The sequence below is a fragment of the Salvelinus namaycush genome, chromosome 13 (genome assembly GCF_016432855.1).
Source record: "Salvelinus namaycush isolate Seneca chromosome 13, SaNama_1.0, whole genome shotgun sequence".
In the NCBI taxonomy this organism is placed as follows: domain Eukaryota; kingdom Metazoa; phylum Chordata; class Actinopteri; order Salmoniformes; family Salmonidae; genus Salvelinus; species Salvelinus namaycush.
Genome location: NC_052319.1, coordinates 18,504,874 through 18,527,245, shown reverse-complemented (window position 1 = coordinate 18,527,245; position 22,372 = coordinate 18,504,874). Strand labels below are relative to the sequence as shown.

At 42.5% G+C, this 22,372-nt stretch overlaps 1 protein-coding gene across 1 annotated transcript in view; it reads left to right on the top strand.

Annotated features, from left to right (window-relative positions):
• The window catches only part of LOC120058312 (NEDD8-conjugating enzyme UBE2F), a 97,390-nt gene that overhangs the window by 38,937 nt on the left and 36,081 nt on the right, over window positions 1–22,372 (top strand). Inside the window, exons 5-7 of the mRNA XM_039006880.1 lie at window positions 17,681–17,748; window positions 19,799–19,869; window positions 20,423–20,480. Coding sequence (XP_038862808.1) covers window positions 17,681–17,748; window positions 19,799–19,869; window positions 20,423–20,480 — 197 coding nt within the window. The remainder of the gene's footprint in view (window positions 1–17,680; window positions 17,749–19,798; window positions 19,870–20,422; window positions 20,481–22,372) is intronic.

Here is a 22,372-nt window from a genome sequence, read left to right as displayed (position 1 = left end):
AGGTCCGTGGGGCGACGCACAATTGGCCTAGCGTCGTCCGGGTTAGGGAGGGTTTGGCCGGTAGGGATATCCTTGTCTCATCGCGCTCCAGCGACTCCTGTGGCGGGCCGGGCGCAGTGCGCGCTAACCAAGGGGGCCAGGTGCACGGTGTTTCCTCCGACACATTGGTGCGGCTGGCTTCCGGGTTGGAGGCGCGCTGTGTTAAGAAGCAGTGCGGCTTGGTTGGGTTGTGCTTCGGAGGACGCGTGGCTTTCGACCTTGATGAGACAAGATAGTAATTACTAGCGATTGGATACCACGAAAATTGGGGAGAAAAGGGGATAAAATTTATATGTATGTATGTATATATATATATATATATATAAAAAAGTAGTGCACTAGGGAATTGGGCTCCATTTGGAACTCATACCCCACGTACGTAAAGCCTGTAAGATAATAACCTACAGGGGAGCGGACAGAGATCTCCTGTGGATAATACAAGGGCTCTCCTCTCTATGTTCCAATGTGATTAGTGTCAGTCATGGACCTGCATGCTGAGCATCACTTTAACACTCAGGGTCAGTGTATGCATGTGTGCTATGTGTAAATGTAGACTAAAGGGTTGGCATTACCTAATGAATGTGTTTAGCAGAGAAACAGGTTATCAATTTATCCTGCTTTAACCCCCCCCCCCCCCACGCTACTAGTTGTAATAGTAGCATGCACAAGGTGCAATTTTGAATTTAGTAGTACATGGGCAGTTTTCCTCTTGTTACATTGTCATTCATTGACAGACCTTAGAGAGCTATTTATAACTTATCAGAAATGTCCAGTTGATCAACTAGCTCATGTTATCTAGGTAGTTAAGTTCGGGTAACCAGCTACACTATATATACAAAGTTTGGCTATTTCAGCCACACCCATTGCTGACAGTTGCAGAAAATTAAGCGCACAGCCATGCAATCTCCATAGACAAACATTGACGGTAGAATGGCCTTACTGAAGAGCTCAGTGACTTTCAACGTGGCACTGTCATAGGATGCCTCCTTTACAACAAGTACATTTGTAAAGTTTCTGCCCTGCTAGAGGTGAAGTGGTAACGTCTAGGAGCAACAACGGCTCAGCCGCGAAGTCGTAGGCCACACAAGCTCAGAGAATGGGACCGCTGAAGTGCTTAGTGTGTAAAAATCTTCTGTCCTCGGTTGCAACATTCACTGTCGAGTTCCAAACATCCTCTGGAAGCAACGTCAGCACAAGAAATCACCATCCGCAATGCCAAGCGTCGGCTGTACTTGTGTAAACCTCACAGCCATTGGACTCTGGAGCAGTGGAAACGCTTTCTCTGGAGTGATGAATCACTCTTCACCATCTGACAGTCCGACGGACGAATCTGGGTTTGGCGGATGCCAGGATAACGCTACCTTCCCCAATGCATAGTGCCAACTGTAAAGTTTGATGGAGGAGGAATAATGGTCTGGGGCTGTTTTTCATGTTTCGGGCTAAGTCCGTTAGTTCCAGTGAAGGGAAATCTTAACTCTACAGCATACAATGACATTCTAGACGATTCTGTGCTTCCAACTTTGTGGCAACAGTTTGGGGAAGGTCCTTTAAAAATCTAATTGTATACACGTATTTAGCAGATGTTATTGCAGGTGTAGCGAAATGCTTGTGTTCCTAGCTCCAACAGTGCAGTAGTATCTAACAATTCACAACATACACACATCTAAAAAGTAAAAGAATGGAATTAAGAAATGTATCAAAATTAGGACGAGCAATGTCGGAGTGGCATTGACTAAAATACAGTATAATAGAATACATTATCTACATATGAGATGAGTAAAGCAGTATATAAACAACATTATTAAAGTGACTAGTGTTTCATTATTAAAGTGGCCAGTGATTCCATGTCTATGTATATAGGGCAGCAGCCTCTAAGGTGCAGGGTTGAGTAACCAGGTGGTAGCCAGCTAGTGATGGCTATTTAAAAGTCTGATGGCCTTGAGATAGAAGTCTCTCGGTCCCAGCTTTGATGCACCTGTACTGACCTTGCCTTCTAGATGAAAGCTGGTGAACAGGCCGTGGCTCGGGTGGTTGATCTTTTTGGCCTTCCTGTGACATCGGGTGCTGTACAGTGGTTCCTCCTTTAAAAGTTGCGTCATACTGCGGCAAACCTTGCGTGCTGCCTCAGCATTCTGTGGCACGTCATTTAATTCTCAGCCATTTTTTCTGTTGCTGCAAGTTGTTGCTAGTTTGACCACCAGAGGGCATCTTTGAGAAGCATTTGATAGTATTCCGTATTGGCAATACCAGATAATTTAAAGCCTTTTTTGTAATAACAGTATATGGGATTGATTTTAAGATATTTGGTTTAATTATTTTGATTAATATTATGGTGTTTCTATTCAGAGAAAAAGGAAATCCTCAGCGTTTCTATGGCGCTGTACAAGGTGATGTCGGGAGTAGGCTACATGATCGGAGGATTCTAAATTATTTGCCTTCATTAGACAACTTTGTTCCAATATTTCTGTAAGTCAGTGATATTTATTCCCATAGTAATTCGTTATGGGTCCATAACTAAATCAACTTATGCATTTTGAAAGAGTTTTTTAAAATCATTTTTATTAACGAAATGTGTTTATTTGGCTACTGTGCAGTCTACTGTAAATACTGTGGTAAACATGGGAAAGTGCCTAATTCCTTTCATAAGGGAGAGCAGGCCATGTCTGTAATACAGAATGCGGGGCACGTGGGAGACCGGTGTTATGTCCGGTGTAATGTCTTGTTGTGGCAGAATCAGATTTAGCTAAGTAACAAGATAAGATGTTATTTTCATCATATGCTTGTGAGATACTTATCATTAGAATGGTGCCCTTTGGACTATAGGGTTTACAGTGCATTTGCCCTTCTGAGCTAGGGATTAGTAACTTGGGGCCAGAGAGGGGAGAGGTCAGGCTTGTCTTCATATGTCAATGTTTATGTTAAAACATGTGGTGCTATGTAGAATATCAGAAGGGGAGGAGGACAGAATAGAACGTTGTTTTCTTATGGGAACGTTGTTTTCTTATGGGAATGTGTCTATAACTATTCCTAAACCATGTGACGGGATGGCGTTATTAATGGGGAACCAGTTAGTTATCTCATACAATGTCTGTACGCCAGTCACTCCCTACTTTTCTCATAGGGGGAAGGAGTTTGGCAGTGTTTGGAACCATTGTATTTCCCCTCTGAGGTTGCCCTTATCTTGATCTAGTATATGACCTAAGAGGCTCACTGTCTTTTCTGAGCTTATCCAGGAGGGGGTGTATTTGAGATGGGAGTATCTCAAATGACAATTGATTTCTGCCATTTAGATGAGGTAATGGTTGGTAGACAGTGAAGTACCAAACATGAGATTTAAACCTTGTCTTGGGAGACCAAACTGAAGGATGATTTATAGCTGATGCTGTCTAGCGATAGGATACTCCTCTTTCGGGTAAAGGATTCTTTGTAAGTTGAGAGGGGTGTATCTTGGCTATAAATTAAACTAAGAATTGTTTTGTAAGCACTCTCAGAGAATTCATTTATAGACACTGAATTGATCTGAGAGTCAAAAAAGGGCTTTGGTGAAGCTTGTATATATATTAAAGATGGAATATATAATTTAACTCTGACTTGTGTGTGGTTGGCTCTCTCTCTCTCTCTCTCTCTATTGAGTAATACAGGAAATTACCACGACAGTCTTCACTATTATTCTACAATAGTAAAAAATATAGAAAAATCCTGGAATGAGTAGATGTCAACTTTTTACTGGTACTTGCTTAATTAATTAGATTAATATTATGGCATCTCTATTCCATGAAAAACAAAAAACCCTCTGGGTTTCTGTTAGAATGGAACAGAAAATATGGCGCTGTACAATGTGACGGTCGGCAGTACAGTACTGGGAGACCAGGTGACGGGGAGGAAGGAGTAGGCTGTCTTTGTTCTTAACTGATTCCATATGTGCTATTTCATAGTTGTGATGTCTTCACTATTATTCTACAATGTAGAAAATAGTGAAAATATAGAAAAATCCTCGAATGAGTAGGTGTGTCCCAAGTTTTGACTGGTACTTGCTTAATTAATTTGAATAATATTATGGTGTTTCTATTCCGTGAAAAACAAAACCCTCAGGGTTTCCGTTAGGATGGAATGGAAAATATGGCAGTTTATTCCAATATTTCTGTAGGTGAGTGATATTTATTCCCATAGTTATTTTGGATCCATAACTAAATCAACATCTGCATTTTGAAATGCAATATTTTTGTATCATTATTTTTTTAACGAAATGTGTTCATTTGTTTATTAGGCTACTGTGCAGTCTACAATACATACTGTAGTAAACATGGGAAAGTGCCTAATTCCTTACATAAGGGAGAGCAGCGCAGGAGACCGGGGTTCAAATCCCCGTTGGGGAGGAGGCTGTCCTTGTAAATAGGAATTTGTTCTTAACTGATTTCATATGTGTTATTTTGTAGTTGTGATGTCTTCACTATTTTTCTACAATGTAGAAAATAGTAAAAATATAGAAAAATCCTGGAATGAGTAGGTGTGTCCAAAACTTTGACTGGTACTTGCTGTAACGAGTTAACCATGGCCCTTGAGCAATTTGCTCAAAATTGCCACAGAAATATTAACAAAAGCATAAAGATGTTGATGAAGAAATGCTGTTTTGAGTTAGAAATGTAACACTTTAGAGTACTTAACCTGTCTGGCTCTGGCGTTCCGCTAGCGGAACTCCTCCCACATTCCACTGAAAAGGCAGAGCGCGAAATTCAAAAGATATTTTTTAGAAATATTTAACTTTCACACATTAACAAGTCCAATACAGCAAATGAAAGATACACATCTTGTGAATCCAGTCAACATGTCCGATTTTTTAAAAATGTTTTACAGCGAAAACACCACATATATTTGTTAGCTCACCACCAAATACAAAAAAGGACAGACATTTTTCACAGCACAGGTAGCATGCACAAAGCCAACCTAACTAACCAAGAACCAACCAAACTAACCAACAAACAACTTCATCAGATGACAGTCTTATAACATGTTATTCAATAAATCTGTTTTGTTCGAAAAATGTGCATATTTCAGGTATAAATCATAGTTTACATTGCAGCTACAATCAGAAATTGCACCGAAAGCAGACAGAATAATTACAGACACCAACATCAAATACCTAAATACTCATCATAAAACATTTCTGAAAAATCGATGGTGTACAGCAAATTAAAGACAAACATCTTGTGAATCCAGCCAATATTTCCGATTTTAAGTGTTTTACAGCGAAAACACAATATAGCATTATATTAGCTTACTACAATAGCCTACCACACTACCGCATTCATTCATCAAGGCACGTTAGCGATAGCAATAGGCACGTTAGCAATAGCGAATAAACCAGCAAGATATATAATTTTGACTAACCTTGATAAGCTTCATCAGATGACAGTCCTATAACATCAGGTTATACATACACTTATGTTTTGTTCGAAAATGTGCATATTTAGAGCTGAAATCAGTGGTTATACATTGTGCTAACGTAGCATCTTTTTCCCACAACGTTCGGATATTTTTCTGACACTTTTTCTGACACACATATTCTGACCAAATAGCTATTCATAAACATAACTAAAAATACATGTTGTATAGGAAATGATAGATACACTAGTTCTTAATGCAATCGCCGTGTTAGAATTCTAAAAATAACTTCATTACGACATCCAGCTTAGGTATAGCGAGAGAGTACCCAAAAGCTGGGCGCAAACGACTAGTTCACACGTACGACAGATATATGAAATAACATCATAGAATGGGTCCTACTTTTGCTGATCTTCCATCAGAATGTTGTACAAGGGGTCCTTTGTCCAGAACAATCGTTGTTTGGTTTTAGAACGGCCTTTTTCCCTCTCGATTTAGCAAGCACACTTGCCAAGTGGCACGAATCTCTCCATCGTCAACAAACGGAAGAGAACGGAACACGGCAAAACTCCCCAAAAAATTTCAATAATCTGATTAAACTATATTGAAAAAACATACTTTACGATGATATTGTCACATGTATCAAATAAAATCAAAGCCGGAGATATTAGTCGTCCATAACGTCAGCTTATCAGAAGGCAAATCCAGGTCCCTCCTCGCGCTCTCCAGAAAACAGGAAACTGGTGACACGTCATGCCGAGAGCTATAATTCGAGTCCAGATCAAGTTACACACTCAATTTCTTCTCTCACTGCTTGTCGACATCTAGTGGAAGACGTATGAAGTGCATCTAAACTAATAAATATCAAGGACTTTAATAGGCAGCCCCTAGAAGATGCATGGCAACAGCCAGATACTCCGCCCAAAGCAAAATGTGTACAATTGAACTTAACTGAAATGTTTTATTTCTGCCAGTAAGAGGGGCATGTGGAACTGTTTGGGGTCACATGGTTTGTGAAGTGGGGGATTTATTACTATGCCGATAAATGACAATATCCATCCGGACCTTTACCACCTAGAAAATGTGTGTAACCGGACCTTCTCAAATAGGAGTTGAGTACCTCTGATCTATAGGCTAGTACCAGATGTGATGCATCATTAAACCTCTCCACGCCATAAGGTTCTTGTTCACAATTTGTTCAAGATTTCACAATTTCCCCATGTTTCCATCAGTGGGTCACCTCTTTGTTGCTGTTATTCAACCATTATTATTTTCTGTCAGAATGATATTCATTGGCTCTCTGTTTTTAATTTACAGTGGGTCTCAGAAGTTCACCTTGAAAGGGAGGGGGGGGTGCAAGTCAATAGTAGGATGGTGTTCTTAATGTTTGGTACACTCAGTGTATTTTACATTTTTAAAAGTTATTCAAGGATAAATTACCAAAGTTACAATAGATTGCTAAAGATTTTCTGTTAATTACAAAAAATCTACGTTAACTTTGGTAAATTACCGGTAGCTTTGCAACCTTAGGAATGGTGAATACAAGGCTGGCTTGCTGATTGAATGTTTACTGGACTTCAGTCAGTTTAGACTGTCTCTGAGGAGGGAGGCTGGGGAAACGAGAAGTTTTTGATGAAGGCTATTGACTGAGGCATTTCGCCTTGAAGCAAAGTCCACAGGAGAGCGGGGAAGAGGGGTAAACGTTTCACAAATGAGTTTCAAACACCAATCAAATGTATTTTTAACAGATGGCACAAAGTGCTATACATGGAGCCCATGCCAGATTTCCTCTACTGGTACGGTCCTTCTGTATGAGCTCTCCACATGGTTACATCAGTATCGATCAGGATCGAAGAGGTGCTAGACAACAGATATTTTGGGAGACTTGCTTAGGCTATTATCTGCTTGGTCCAAAACAACAAAGGTTATCTTTCAAGTAAGCTGGGATATAGAAGGAGATAATTGATTTGCAATTATTGTTTGTAAAGCATTGGAAAATCTCCCTGGTCTTTGGTTGAATCTGTGTTTTTGAAATTCACTGCTTGACTGAGGGAATTTACAGGTAATTGCATGTGTGGGGTACAGAGATGAAGTAGTCATTAAAAAATAATATTAAACTCTATTATTGCAAAAAGAGTGAGTCCATGCCACGTATGTGACTTGTTAAGCAAATGTTTACTCCTGAACTTATTTACTCTTGCCCTAACAAAGTGGTTGAATACTTGTTGACTTTTTGAAAAAAATAATTCCACTTTGACATAATCGGGTATTGTGCATAGGCCAGTGACAAAAAAAATCTAAATTTTAATCAATTTTAAATTCAGGCGGTAACACAACAAAATGTGGAGAAAGCGTAGGCGTGTGAATACTTTCTGAAGGCACTGTAGGTATCAGCTGTTGCTAGCTTAGCTGCTAGCGTTCAAAGCTAGCTAGCTAACAAAAATAATATCTGGAATAGTTGCTGTTCCGGACGACTGTGTGATAATGCTCTCGGTAGCCGATGTGAACAAGACCTTTAAACAGGTCAACATTCACAAAGCCGTGGGCCCAGACGGATTACCAGGACGTGTACTCAAAGCATGCACAGACCAACTGGCAAGTGTCTTCGCTGACTTTTTCAACCTTTCCCTGACCGAGTCTGTAATACCTACATGTTACAAGCAGACCACCATAGTACCTGTGCCCAAGAAAGCGACGGTAAGCTGACTAAATGATTACCGAAAGGCTGGTCATGGCTCACATCAATGGCATAATCCCGGATACCCTATACCACAGGTGTCAAACTCATTCCACGGGGGGCCGAGTGTCTGCGGGTTTTCGCTCCTCCCTTGTACTTGATTGATGAATTAACATCACTAATTAGTTAGGAACTCCCCACACCTGGTTGTCTAGAGCTTTATTGAAAGGAAAAACCAAAAACCTGCAGACACTAGGCCCTCCGTGGAATGAGTTTGACACCCCTGCCCTAGACCCACTCCAATTCGCATACCTCCCCAACAGATCCACAGATGACTCAATCGCACTCCACATTGCCCTTTCCCACCTGGACAAAAGGAACACCTATGTGAGAATGCTGTTCATTGACTATAGCTCAGCGTTCAACACCATAGTGCCCACAACACTCATCACTAAGCTAAGGACCTTGGGACTAAACACCTCCCACTGCAACTGGATCCTGGACTTTCTAATGGCCCGCCCCCCAGGTGGTAAGGGTAGGCAATAACACGTCTGCCACTCTGATCCTCAACACTGGGGCCCCTCAGGGGTGTGTGCTTAGTCCCCTCCTGTACTCCGTTCACCTACGATTGCGTGGCCAAACACGACTTGAACACCATCATTAAGTTTGTTGACGACACAACAGTGGTAGGCCTGATTTACTGACAACATTGAGACAGCCTATAGGGAGGAGGTCAGAGACCTGGCAGTTTGGTGCCAGGACAACAACCTTCTCTCAATGTGAGCTAGACAAAGGAGCTGGTCGTGGATTACAGGAAAAGGCGGGCCGAACAGTCCTCCATTTAACATTGGTGGTGCTGTAGTGGAGCGGGTCGAGAGTCAAGTTTCTTGTTGTCCACATCACCAACAAACTATCATGGTCCAAACGCACCAAGACAGTCGTGAAAAGGGCACGACAATACCTTTTCCCCCTCAGGAGAGGGGAAGAAAATATTCTACAACTGCACCATCGAGAGCATCCTGACCTGGTATGGCAACTGCTCGGCATCTGACCGTAAGGCGCTACAGAGGGTAGTGCCTGGGGCCAAGCTTCCTGCCATCCAAGACCTATATATTAGGCGGTGTCAGAGGAAAGCCCAAAAAATGGTCAAAGACTCCAGTCACCCTTGTCCTGGACTGTTTTCTCTGCTACCGTACAGCAAGCGGTCCCAGAGCGCCAAGTCTAGTACCCGAAAGGCTCCTTAACAGCTTCTACCCCCAAGCCTTCAGACCGCTGAACAATTAATCAAATGGCCACCCGGACAATTTACATTGGTACCAGTACCCCCTGTATATAGCCTCGTTATTGTTATTTTATTGTTACTTTTTATAATTTTTTACTTTGGTTTATTTGGTAAATATTTTCTTAACTCTTTCTTTAACTGCATTGTGGGTTAAGGGCTTGTAAGTATGCATTTCATGGAAAAGTCTACACCTGTATTCGGCGTATGTGACAAATACATATTTGATTTACATGTTTTCCAAATGCGTACTGCCTCCAGCTCATTGTAAAGTTGTGTGTGATGCACTGATGAAGTCTGCCTTCCATTGCCTATGTATATGATGTTTGTAACAGCACCTCTCGCACTGTCTGACAGATTTTCCTCTCAAAGACTGTGTGCTGTACGCGCGTTATAAATAAGATGCCTAACGAATATACTGTACACGCGCCAATTTAAGTCCACACAATTATGCAAATTAACCTATAGACCGATGAGAACGACCAGTCAAATGTGCAGTACCAGTCAGAAGTTTGGACACCTACTCATTTAAGGGTTTTTCTTTATTTGTACTATTTTCTACATTGTAGAATAATAGTGAAGACATCAAAAATATGAAATAAAACACATGGAATTTTGTAGTAACCAAAAAAGTATTAAACAAATCAAAATATATTTAATATTTGAGATTCTTCAAAGTAGCCACCCTTTGACTTGATGACAGCTTTGCACACTTGGCATTCTATCATCCAGCTTCATGAGGCAGTCAGCTGGAATGCATTTTTGGTTCCAACTGCTTTGTCTTTGTTAGTGTAGGTGAACGAATGATCTACGCATGTGTGGTTCCCACTGTGAAGCATGGAGGAGGATGTGGATGGTGTGGGAGTGCTTTACTAGTGACACTCAGTGATGTATTTAGAAGTCAAGTCACACTTAACCAGTATGGCATCCAGGCAAAGTGTGGCTGCTTTGAAGAATTAAAAATATATTTTGATTTGTTTAACAATTTTTTGGTTACTACATAATTCCATGTGTTATTTCATAGTTTTGATGTCTTCATTATTATTCTACAATGTAGAAAATAGTACAAATAAAGAAAAACCCTTGAATGAGTTGGTGTGTCCAAACTTTTGACTGGTACTGTGTTTGCATTGACTGGTATTTCCATCAATGAATAGGCTAAAAAGTATTGTTTCGCAATGGGATTTTTTCTTCTCCCAGGCATTTGGCCGGGTGAAGTTTTATGTATTGGCTTTTCAAAAAAAAAAAAATCTGACAAACGCTGGCTATTACCGGCTAACGGAAACCCTTGCAGGAGAAATGACCATGCTGGTCATTTTTGAACATCTTGGCCATGTTCTGTTATAATCTCCACCCGGCACAGCCAGAAGAGGACTGGCCACCCCTCATAGCCTGGTTCCTCTCTATGTTTCTTCCTAGGTTTTGGCCTTTCTAGGGAGTTTTTCCTAGCCATCGTGCTTCTACACCGCTTGCTGTTTGGGGTTTTAGGCTAGGTTTCTGTACAGCACTTTGAGATATCAGCTGATGTACGAAGGGCTATATAAGTACATTTGATTTAATTTTGATCTGATCATGTTGCAGGTAGCATAGAGAAATGTTTTCAACTGATATTTAATCGCATGGTACAATAATAAATACAATTAATTGATTATTGAATTTTAATCGGTGGACACAGCTTTGTAAAACCAAAACATATAGTGCCTTCAAAGTATTCCTTGCCTTTCTTCCACATTTTGTTACGTTACAGCCTTATTCTAAAATTGATTGATTAATAATTATTTATCTACACACAATACCCCATAATGACAAAGCAAAAACAGGTTCTTAGATTTTTTTGCTAATTTATTAAAAAGTTAAAACACATTTACGTAAGTATTCAGACCCTTTACTCAGTACTTTCTTGAAGCACCTTTGGCAGCGATTACAGCATCGTGTCTTCTCGGGTATGACGCCACAAGCTTGGCACACCTGTATTTGGGGTGTTTCTCCCATTCTTCTCTGCAGATCCTCTCAAGCTCTGCCAGGTTGGATGGGGAGCGTTGCTGCTCAGCTATTTTCAGGTATCTCCAGAGATGTTCGATTGTGTTCAAGTCTGGGCTCTGGCTGTGCCACTCAAGGACATTCAGAGACTTGTCCTGAAGCCACTCCTGCGTTGTCTTGGTTGTGTGCTTATGGTCGTCCTGTTGGAAGGTGAAGCTTAGCCCCCAGTCGGAGGTCCTGAGTGTTCTGGAACAGGTTTTCATTAAGGATCTTTCTGTACTTTGCTCCTTTCATCTTTCCCTTGATCCTGACTAGTCTCCCAGTCCCTGCTGCTAAAAACATCTCCACAGCATGATGCTGCCATCACCATGCTTCACCGTAGAGATGGTGCCAGGTTTCCTCCAGATGTCACGTTTGGCGTTCAGGCCAAAGAGTTCAATCTTCATTTCATCAGACCAGATAATCTTGTTTCTCATGGTCAGAGTTCTTTAGGTGCCTTTTGGCAAATTCCAAGCGGGCTGTAATGTGCCTTTTTTACTGAGTAGCTTCCGTTTGGCCACTCTACCATAAAGGCTTAATTAGTGGAGTGCTGCAGTGATGGTTGTCCTTCTGGAAGGTTCTCCCATTTCCACAGAGGAACTACAGCTCTGTCAGAGTGACCATCGGGTTCTTGGTTACCTCCCTGATCAAGGCCCCCTATTGCTCAGTTTGGACAGGCGGCCAGCTCTAGGATGAGTCTTGGTGGTTCCAAACTTCTTCTATTTAAGAATGATGGAGGCCACTGTGTTCTTGGGGACCTTCAACACTGCAGACATGTTTTGGTACCCTTCCCCAGATCTGTGCCTCAACACAATGCTGTCTCGGAGCTTTACGGACAATTCCTTCAACCTCATGGCTTGTTTTTTGCTCTGACATGCACTGTCAACTGTGGGACCTTTTATATAGACAGGTGTGTGTCTTTCCAAATCATGTCCAATCAATTGAATTTACCGCAGGTGGACTCCAATCAAGTTGTAGAAACATCTCAAGGTTGATCAAAGGAAACAGGATGCACCTGAGCTCACTTTCGAGTCTCATCAAAGGGTCTGAATACTTATGTAAATAAGGTATTTCTGATCAGAGTCAGTAAAAAGATTTGAACTTCCCATCACTAGACTGATTATTTCACAAACTTGAATCTACATTTAGTGCTGTTTATAGTTAAGTGCCCTAGTAGTTACATAATGCTTTTACAAATCCTGAGTCCATCCACACTAGCTATTTGACTTGGTTAAGGAGATTGAATAGGATCTTAAACGCTTACATCTTGCAATTCATATGATGTTACGAATTTGTAACAACATTTTCGGGGACCTGTTTTGACTAGTGAGCGCTAATTTCAAAACTACTGACTGAAATTATACAAAACCTTTTATAATGCATCTTTAAGCTGCCGCATGGGTAAATCAAAATGCTAGCCAGTACTTGCAACCCTGCCCCAAGTGGAGTTAGTAGTTATTTTGAATATCCCCAAAAAACTCTCAAATAAATTGCAACAAAAGGGTGGCATTTTGAGTTTGGGGTGTTAAAAATAATTTATCGATAGGCTTTTGTCTCTGACAATGCTGCCATACAGGAATGCCTGCCCAACATGAATATTAGACTAGACCTATATCTCCTTTGTAAAGTTAATGTTAATATTAGGCTACTCTTTATTGTAATATTATATGTTTAGGAGATTTAGCCTCTCACCAACTTGCTGTGTGGATAGTTCCTCTGGAATGATCTTTCAGTAGTCCACAAGATAAATTAGTTCTTCAACGGCTTCAGTATCAGTCATTTCCTCTCAACAGCTGTTGCTCTATGCAGCCTGTTGCAATATCTAGCTATTTTTAAACCGGAAGAATATGATTGCTCTGGATAGTTAGTCTTGTCCCTGGCCTAACCCCTGATGGAAAGACTGATAATCCTTGTGCCCACCATTACTAATTCATCCTATTTTACTATTAGCCACAAGACGGTTTCTCTCCGTTTACACACGTCCATAATGAATGAAGGCCCTTTGTGTCGCCTGATTAGGTACCGCACTGTCACTAAAGTTAGTGCATTCAGGAATTATTCAGACCCCTTGACTTTTTCCATATTTTGTTACGTTACAGCCTTATTCTAAAATGTATTACATACATTTTTTTCCTCATCATGCAATACCCCATAATGACATAGTGAAAACAGGTTTTCAGAATTGTATGCAAATTGTGCAAAAACAGATACCTTATTTACATAAGTATCCAGACCCTTTGCTATGAGACTCTTAATTGAGCTCCGGTGCATCCTGTTTCCATTGATCATCCTTGAGATGTTTCCACAACTTGATTGGAGTCCACCTGTGGTAAATTCAATTGATTGGACATGATTTGGAAAGACACACACCTGTCTATATAAAAGGTCCCACAGTTGACAGTGCATGTCAGAGCAAAAACCAAGCCACGATGTCAAAGGAATTGTCCGTAGAGCTCCGAGACAGGATTGTGTCGTGGCACAGATCTGGGGAATGGTATCAAAACATTTCTGCAGCATTGAAGGTCCCCAAGAACACAGTGACCTCCATCATTCTTAAATGGAAGAAGTTTGGAACCACCAAGACTCTTCCCAGAGCTGGCCGCCTGGCCAAACTGAGCAATCGCGGGAGAAGGGCCTTGATCAGGGAGGTAACCAAGAACCCGATGGGCACTCTGAAGGAGCTCCAGAGTTCCTCTGTGGCGATGAGAGAACCTTCCAGAAGGATAACCATCTCTGCAGCACTCCACCAATCAGGCCTTTTATGGTAGTGTATAGACAGAAGCCGCCACTCAGTAAAAGGCACAGGACAGCTTCTTGGAGTTTGCCAAAAGGCACCTCTTAGACCATGAGAAACAAGATTCTCTGGTCTGATGAAACCAAGATTAAACTCTTTTGCCTGAATGCCAAGTGTCAAGTCTGGAGAACCTGGCACCATCCCTACGGTGAAGCATTTTGGTGGCAGCATGCAATGGGGGTGTTTTTCAGCGGCAGGGACTGGGAGACTACTCAGGATCGAGGGGAAAGATGAAAGTAGCAAAGTACAGAAAGATCCTTGATGAAAACCTGCTCCAGAGTGCTCAGGACCTCAGACTGGGGCGAAGGTTGAACTTCCACAGGACAACGACCCTAAACACACAGCCAGGACAATGCAGGAGTGGCTTCGGGACAAGTCTCAATGTCCTTGAGTGGGCCAACCAGAGCCCGGACTTGAACCCATTTGATCATCTCTGGAGATACGTGAAAATAGCTGTGCAGCAACGCTCCCAATCCAACCTGACAGAGCTTGAGAGGATCTGCAGAGAAGAATGGGAGAAACTCCCCAAATACAGCTTATAGCGTCATACCCAAGAAGACTCAAGGCTGTAATCGCTGACAAAGATGCTTCAACAAAGTACTGAGTAAAGGTTCTGAATACTTATGTAAATGTGATATTTCAGGGGTTTTTGTATAAATTTGCTACATTTTCTAAAAACCTGTTTTTGCTTTTTAATTATGGGGTGTTGTGTGTAGATTGAGAGAAAATACACAATTTAATCCATTTTAGAATAAGGCTCTAACAAAATTTGGAAAACTTGAAGCGGTCTGAATACTTTCCGAATGCACTATATATCTAGCTTGTGACAGTAGGTGGGTGGTTTGTCCTCGACCTCCTAGTGGACAGAGAGCATTGTGGGTCAAATCTGGAACGTCTTGGGTGTTGTTTTTCCATTATGTTATAGTCAGACTGGCTGGCACTAATCTCAGCTGCTTGTCAAACACGGACATAATCTGAAGATGATATACCTGGGCCATGGTATGAGCCTGCACTGCTATACCATTCATGGTCCGAATCCACACTTTAGCCTACTTCAAACCTAGGCTAGATTTCTGCCTTGTAAAAAATGTATTCAGAAGTACTTTGGGTGACACTTTTTTTACTCTTCTAAATGCTTACTCACGGTGCTCAAAAACGGTGTAATAATTTACCTGTTCTACTTAACGCACAGAGATCCTCATCTGGTAGGTGAGGCTAAGCGTCCTGTTCTGACTACCCAAAGAAACATGGTTTGTGAGATAGGAGCCCTAACTATTCCTTCAGTGAGAACCCTCTGCAGTTATTAGGACGCAGTAGGCATGGAGAGAGCAGAGCAAAGACCACAGTATTATTATCCCCTGGCCTGCGTCTATGCCATCCTCGTTCTCACAGCATTTTGTATGTCATTATTCAACCCTATGCCAAATAGGCGTATGAGAATATTGTCCTAAATCTGCAAGGGAAATGCAGACATCACACCTTAAAGGCCAGGAATTGGATTGGCTTTTTAACCTCTGTGAGATGACTGAGAAAATATGCTGGAAGATGTAGCTTGGTGTAAAGGTAAGGACTGGTTCTTTACCCAGTCGTATCTGTACACCTCTATGTTCTCGCCATGTTAAAATAGTGTGTGGAATTCAATCTCTCCATCAAACCTGAGCTGTGTGAAGATGTCTGATTGGTGTGGGGACTGGAGAGAGAAAGTGGGATTACGCCAGATAGAAGACCGCCCCCTAATAGCCTACCTCTGTGAGGTGAGCAGGAGGGAAAACGTTGGAAAGGTGTGTGTTTGCCTGTGCGTGCATGCGTGCTGCGAGAGACTAGATCGGCTTTCAGCTAGACTTTAGAGCAGGGTCCTTTATGCTCCACAGGCTCAGTAGACAGCCTATTCTCCTGATAGTGGGCCAGGCTGTAGAAATGTAATAGGCTTCGGGGGCTGATCGCTCGTTCAGGACATTCGATCCCTCTGGTTCTGCTGCACCCACCCTACATCTCAGTGAAATGGGTTTGAAGGAGCAGGGCCAACGGTATCAAGGCTGTGGAATAACTGGACATGGAAAAGTTATGGCATTCAATGTTCACAAAGATGATTCAGCGCTCTGTGAAATGCAACAGTGTTGGTTGGTTTTATTTTATATCAAGCAAGTCCCTCTCTCTGTAGATGCTTATATAAGGAATCGGACTAATACCAAAAATGTAAGAGCATTTCACAACATCCAAGTGCTAAGTGTCATTAAAAAAGCTCTTGTTATTTACAATCTTTGACTGCATGGAATCTTCGGTGGAGGCATCTGGTAGGCTTCTACTGATGTGTGGGAGTGTCATCTGGAAAGGAACATGGCCCTGGACCCCGTTCACTTCTGGCATCTTTGCTGTGCCATTTGTGCACTCTGCACTTTATTACCCCTTGTACCCATGTGCCAGTGCAGCTGGAGGAGGGCTCTCTGTAGCCGTCATGCCAGCAGCACACTGGCTACTTCCGCCAGGAGATGGCCTGGCGATGCAGCGGCTTCTTTTTGGCTCGGACTCCCCAGTCAGTGTTTCTGCTCTCTACGCCTACTCTGACTCTGACTCATCAGCCATACTTTGGTGATTTCACAGTGACTGAAGTTGTTTGAACCAGCCAACCTCCATATCCCACAGAAATTGCATGGAAATCTGCCTTAACCTGAAATTCTGGGGCAATTATAGCTTTTTAGGAAACTGTTTAGGTTGAGACACCTCCAAGTTTCCAGGTTCGAAGATGTTCCATTGGTCGATGCTTTATTACCCAGGTAGATTGCTCTGTTATTTCACAATTATTTATTTATACTCTAAGGTTGTACACATTCTAAAAGCCATATAGCCTAGCCAGTGTTTGTGTGCGGTGTGAGCCTGCGCATGCGTGCACTAATAGGCTGCACAACATATTAAAAGTCGTTAAAGCAAGCAGCTAATATTTAAGGGCTTAAGATGTGTTTAACAGAGCAGAACCTGTGTTTTCTCAGAAGGGTTCCAATGCTGATTCGTAATGAGTGTGTCTGGTGTCAAGCTGCTGCTAATTAGACCTAGCAGTCCGTTTCCTTCCGCCTAGGTCGGATCAGGGTTAGGGAGGGAGGGAACAGCTCTGGTCTTATAGCCATCTCTCAATCACAGGCCCATCATGGCTCAGGATCACACAGGATTTTATTGGACGTCATCCCAATTATTGACCTCTAAGACAACCCTGTACGCTGGAGACAGTGCCTAGAGAACAGCTCATTACTGGGACATGGTTGCTCAACCAGTGCGTTAGACTAGAGTGACTTGAGCCTGGCCCCGCCATCAAACCTTCCTGCTGATAGACAACACAGGTCCCCCAGGAGACTGCTGGGAATTCCACCGGCTAAACTCCTGCTGCTCACTGTCTCTCTCTCTCTCTCTCTCTTCTTCTTTCTCTCTCGTTCTCTTTCTCGTTCTCTCTCTTTGTCTCTCTCTCGCTCCCTCTTTCTCTCGCTCTCTTCATCTGCAGATGAAGGCTACTATCAGAGTGGAAAATTCCAGTTTGAAATAAACGTCCCTGAAGCTTACAACATGGTGGTAAGTGGTCCTGTCATGTCTCATTAGAAATTGTGGGTTTATGTGTTTGTGCGTGCGTGGTGTGGGGTCCGATGGAGGTGCTAATGAACACTGAGAACAGGTGATGAGGGATGCAGAGGAGGACTCGTCATTTAGTGGTTTCCATTTCCATGGCTAATTCTTAGTTTTATATATTTTTGGAATGTTGGTGGAACTTAATTGGAAACCGTGTGATGTGGTTCCGTTCACTGGCTTAATATTTATATGGTGCGACTGGATTATTAAGAACTGACCAGATAAAAAAAAAAACTCACTCACACCAGAGGCCTTACAATCATACAGTCCACCTAAATTAGAACAGCTCAGGGTCATGATTTAGGAAATCGTTCCGATCCTCCCTCCCATTTGAATGTCCCCATGGCCAACACATACCAGGGCTGTGTCTGAAATGGCACCCTATTCCCGACATAGTGCACCACCTTTGAGCAGAGCCCTTGTCAATAGGTTTCTCTTTTGGATTTAACCCAGAAGTTCTGTGGAGATAAAACCCTGGTGCTGTGCAGCACTGTGGGTAATTTACACTCTCCCAGTGTGCCTCCCGTCCACAGCTCCATCAGGAGAAAGTGAGTACAGGTCCTCTCGGTAAACAGCCTGGCGTGGAATTGGAGGTGGCAGGGATGCAGGGTGAGTTACAGCCCAACACAGAACAGTCTCAGCCTTTAGTTTTCCCTCCATCCCGCCATTCTCTTCCTTGTTTATATGCCACCCATCCATCCTGGATGCCGTTTTATCTCACCTCCACACTGCTCGTCTTAATACACACACGCACACACTCCTGTGTGTCATCAGGAACAGTCCAGGCTTTGAATTTACAGCCTATTTCTTCCAAAACCTTACGCTCTGTGCTTTACAGCCTGTTCCTACCGAAGACCTTACACTTTGTGCTTTATCTTAATGGTGAATTTACAGCCTGTTTATACAAAGACGTTGTGCTCTGTGCCTTATCTTAATGGAGGCTAATTAGACAGGCAGTAAAGGCTTTGTATGGATTTACCAGCCTTTTTATGAGAGCTAATAAACGGCCTGAAAGAGACTCGTAAAGAACATGAGTTTTTTTTAGGCCTAGCCCCTAGATACTCAACACATCTGACCATTATAGCAAACTGGGCTTTCAATTTTGGTTATCTCAATTCCATTTTGGGACTTCAGACAAAACGTTTGCACTGCACATCAACTGGTCACTGGTCAACTGGTCACTTTTTCATGAATCTTTCCCTATCTAGTTCACCTTCGTTAGAGAATGGGCAAAGGCTGCTTTAGGGAAAAGTAGTTGCTTAAAGTTCCCGAGACTCTTGCCTTTCTCACAGGCTTGACAACCTAACATATGATAAACAAAAACAAGATGGAGCAAAAGTTGTGATTTAGCAAGTTGTTTCATTCAATGTCTCTTATGGAATATATCATTGTGCACGGTAAAAAAAAAAGGCAAGATTTGGGAAATTGACTGGAGCAGGGAGTGGTATTTTAAGAAAAGTCAAGTCCAATGTGAGTCCAAACACTTCCAAAGTGTTGTCCTCTTATCAAATTTCCTAGGACTCTGTCTTCTAGAGACCTCTTTGATGAACTATTGCAGACTAACGCTTCTATTTCTCTCTATACTGTGTGTATAACGATGTATTTTTCTCTCACGGTGCCACCCTCTTCTCACAGTTTTGAGGAGCACTAATGAGGTCTAAGGCTGACATATGATCAAATAAACAATGTTAAAGAAGAAGACACTGCTTTTTTTTGTTTTCATGTTTGGTTCAGTCTGGGGGAGAAAATATACAAGGGTTTCTTTTGAAGAATCTCCGAACCATATGAAAGTATGTCTCCTCCTGAGCTATGCTGTGCTTTGTATCTTGGTTTGTTGGTTTGTGGAGGTTGGTTTTCCTCAGGCAAACCTATGTGTTCCATACTGTCCCAATCAAACCTTGTGATAAAATGTGTCTTAACCTCTTCCTCAGGCTCAAGAGAGAGCTGGCTGGTGGACGAGATTAATCCTAATCTGTCCCATGTTTCTCCCCCCCAGCCTCCCAAAGTGAAATGTCAGACCAGAATATGGCACCCCAACATCGCTGAGACGGGGGAGATCTGTTTGAGGTAATGAACTCTTTCTCACATTGCCAAACACTGATTGGCTATTCATCCTCTGTGTGTGTATTTAAAGGATGGCGATTCAGAAGTGGACTACATGAACAGATTCCAAAGTGTGGTTAGTGGACACGGGAGCCCCAGCAGTGGTCAAGCTGTTTTTTTGTGTGTGTGAGATATATATGCTGGGGCTGGAGAGAGGAAAACATTTACAGGCAGAATTGATGTCTGACTAGTCTCTAGTTATTCTCAGAACCTTGGAGAGCAGCTAATGACCATACACGAGTGCTGCTGTAAAAATACATCTCTTTATGATAACACACTGACATCTAGTCATACAGCACATGAAAGGTCAAGAAAAGCAGATATTTTAAGATGCCTGGCTGGCTGACTTTCATTTGGGACATCCAATCATTTATAGAGCAATAAATATCACAGGTGAGAATGTCATGGGGGAACAGGTCTGACTTTAGTAGTAGGCTATTTTTATATTGTGATTTGCCCCCAGGATTTCCGACGTGATGATGGAGATTTTGATTTCTTCTGGTTTCTATTTTCCCAGTTTGTTGCGGGAGCACTCTATCGACGGCACTGGCTGGGCCCCTACGAGAACATTAAAGGTGAGTCGCTAATCACTTTAACACAAGCACCTAAAGCTCAGACTGATATCAGTGACCATCTTAATGAACCTCTGTGGTCCCAACGCCCCCGCTCTTAAACTAGTAGTGGATCTTTAAAGCACCGTTCACCCTCCTACCCCTGCTCTGAGTGGGAGATGGATACTGCTGCAGGGGGAGGAGAACATGGGAGCCCTAGTCTAAAAGGAGCTTTGTACGTCATAAAAGTATGCAAAGAGTGGAAATTGCCATTCAATGTGGAAGTAGCGATTGCGAAGCGCTTTCAAAATCCCTTACCTGCTCCTTAAGGTTCTTTCTAAGATCTCAACAAGCACAGTGTGTTCTGTAAACTAAGCATAAACCATGCCACTCTATTTCCCGACTTTCTCATCTCTACTACTGAAAGAACACAGTCTTCTCTTGAAAGGAGGGGACTTTCAATTGTGTGAGAGTTTAATGCCATCAGCCCTACCTTCCGGTTGGTAGACGGCAGAACTGAGAATGTAGGATAAATCTCACTCGGTTTGACCTGGTGAACTTTGCTAAGCCTTGTGTTATTGAACCAAAGAAACTGTGATTTCTCTGAACGAGGCCCCATTCTACTGTGGTGGTGGTCTGCTGCTAACAGGTATTGTCATGTATTGCTCCTGAGGGAGTTGGCTCACTATGAAGCAGGGCTCCTTGCTTGAAAATCCCAATGGTTTTCCTTTGATAAATGGCACGTGCTTGACCCGAGAGCCATGGTGTTGAACAATGTGCTATGCATTGAACTTGCTTTGCAATTCCAGATAGATTTAAGATCCCTTGTCAAAAAGTCATTGGGTGTTTCAAATTCCAAACCTAGGCCTATTAAAGATGTGTTAAATCTTTTCATATGACTTATGACCAGCACATACCACCGTTTTTTTTTTTAGGAGCGTGCCTTTTGCATCTTAATGGTAATATTCTAATGTATTTGCAGACAGGAGACATGAAGTGACTATGAAGTCAACCCCGAGGCCTTGATTGTGTCTCACTGGTGTTTCTCTTATCAGAAGCCACTGTGAGTCACAACCCAACCCATCTCTCTGCGTAACGCCTACGTCACATCTTCCGTCTCCTCTCTTCCCCTTTGACACACTGAGATACAGTACCGCTCGAATGGATTCAGTTTGTAGTGTCACAGCCACTCGATTTAGGCCCTGAGCTCAAAACTATTGATTAAATTGACGGCGAGGGAGATGATTTGACACTGTGAAAGGCGACAGTATGTTATTGTTGTGCGGTTGCTCGTCTCCTAGACGTCACAGTTGCAATACCTTATACCACACGCACACACACACGCACACACGCACACACGCGCACACACGCGCACACGCGCACACGCGCGCACACGCGCACGCGCGCACGCACGCACACACAGGCACACAGGCACACAGGCACACGGAAACACAGGTACAAGCACACACGCACATTCTCCCTGGCTCGCTCATCATCTTCTGTTTCCGTGATTCAGGTGTAGTTAACAGCTCTGATATCCCCATGACGTCCTCCTCAGGTGGTTCCCTGGCTAACTAACGTCTTACTTAGCTACCGATGACACCCACAGCCAGCCAGGGTCATTTACTGCATGATGACTGTATCAAAAGCCATTACCGTGGCATGTTTCAAATTCTTATGATATAACGTTATTCTCATTAGCCTGACTCGGTTCGTTTTTATGCTGTGATAACATCCAGCATAAACTTCAAGCCTAGCTAATGTGTATAAGAATGATAGGGCCTGACTTGAGGAAGTGATGTACATCTACCAGCAGTACAGTAACTATTAGAGAGAATAGGATGCACTGGAGGAATACTAACTGTCAGTTCTGAGGAAAAGATTGGAATCATTAGTCTTTAGGAGGAGGTGATTTA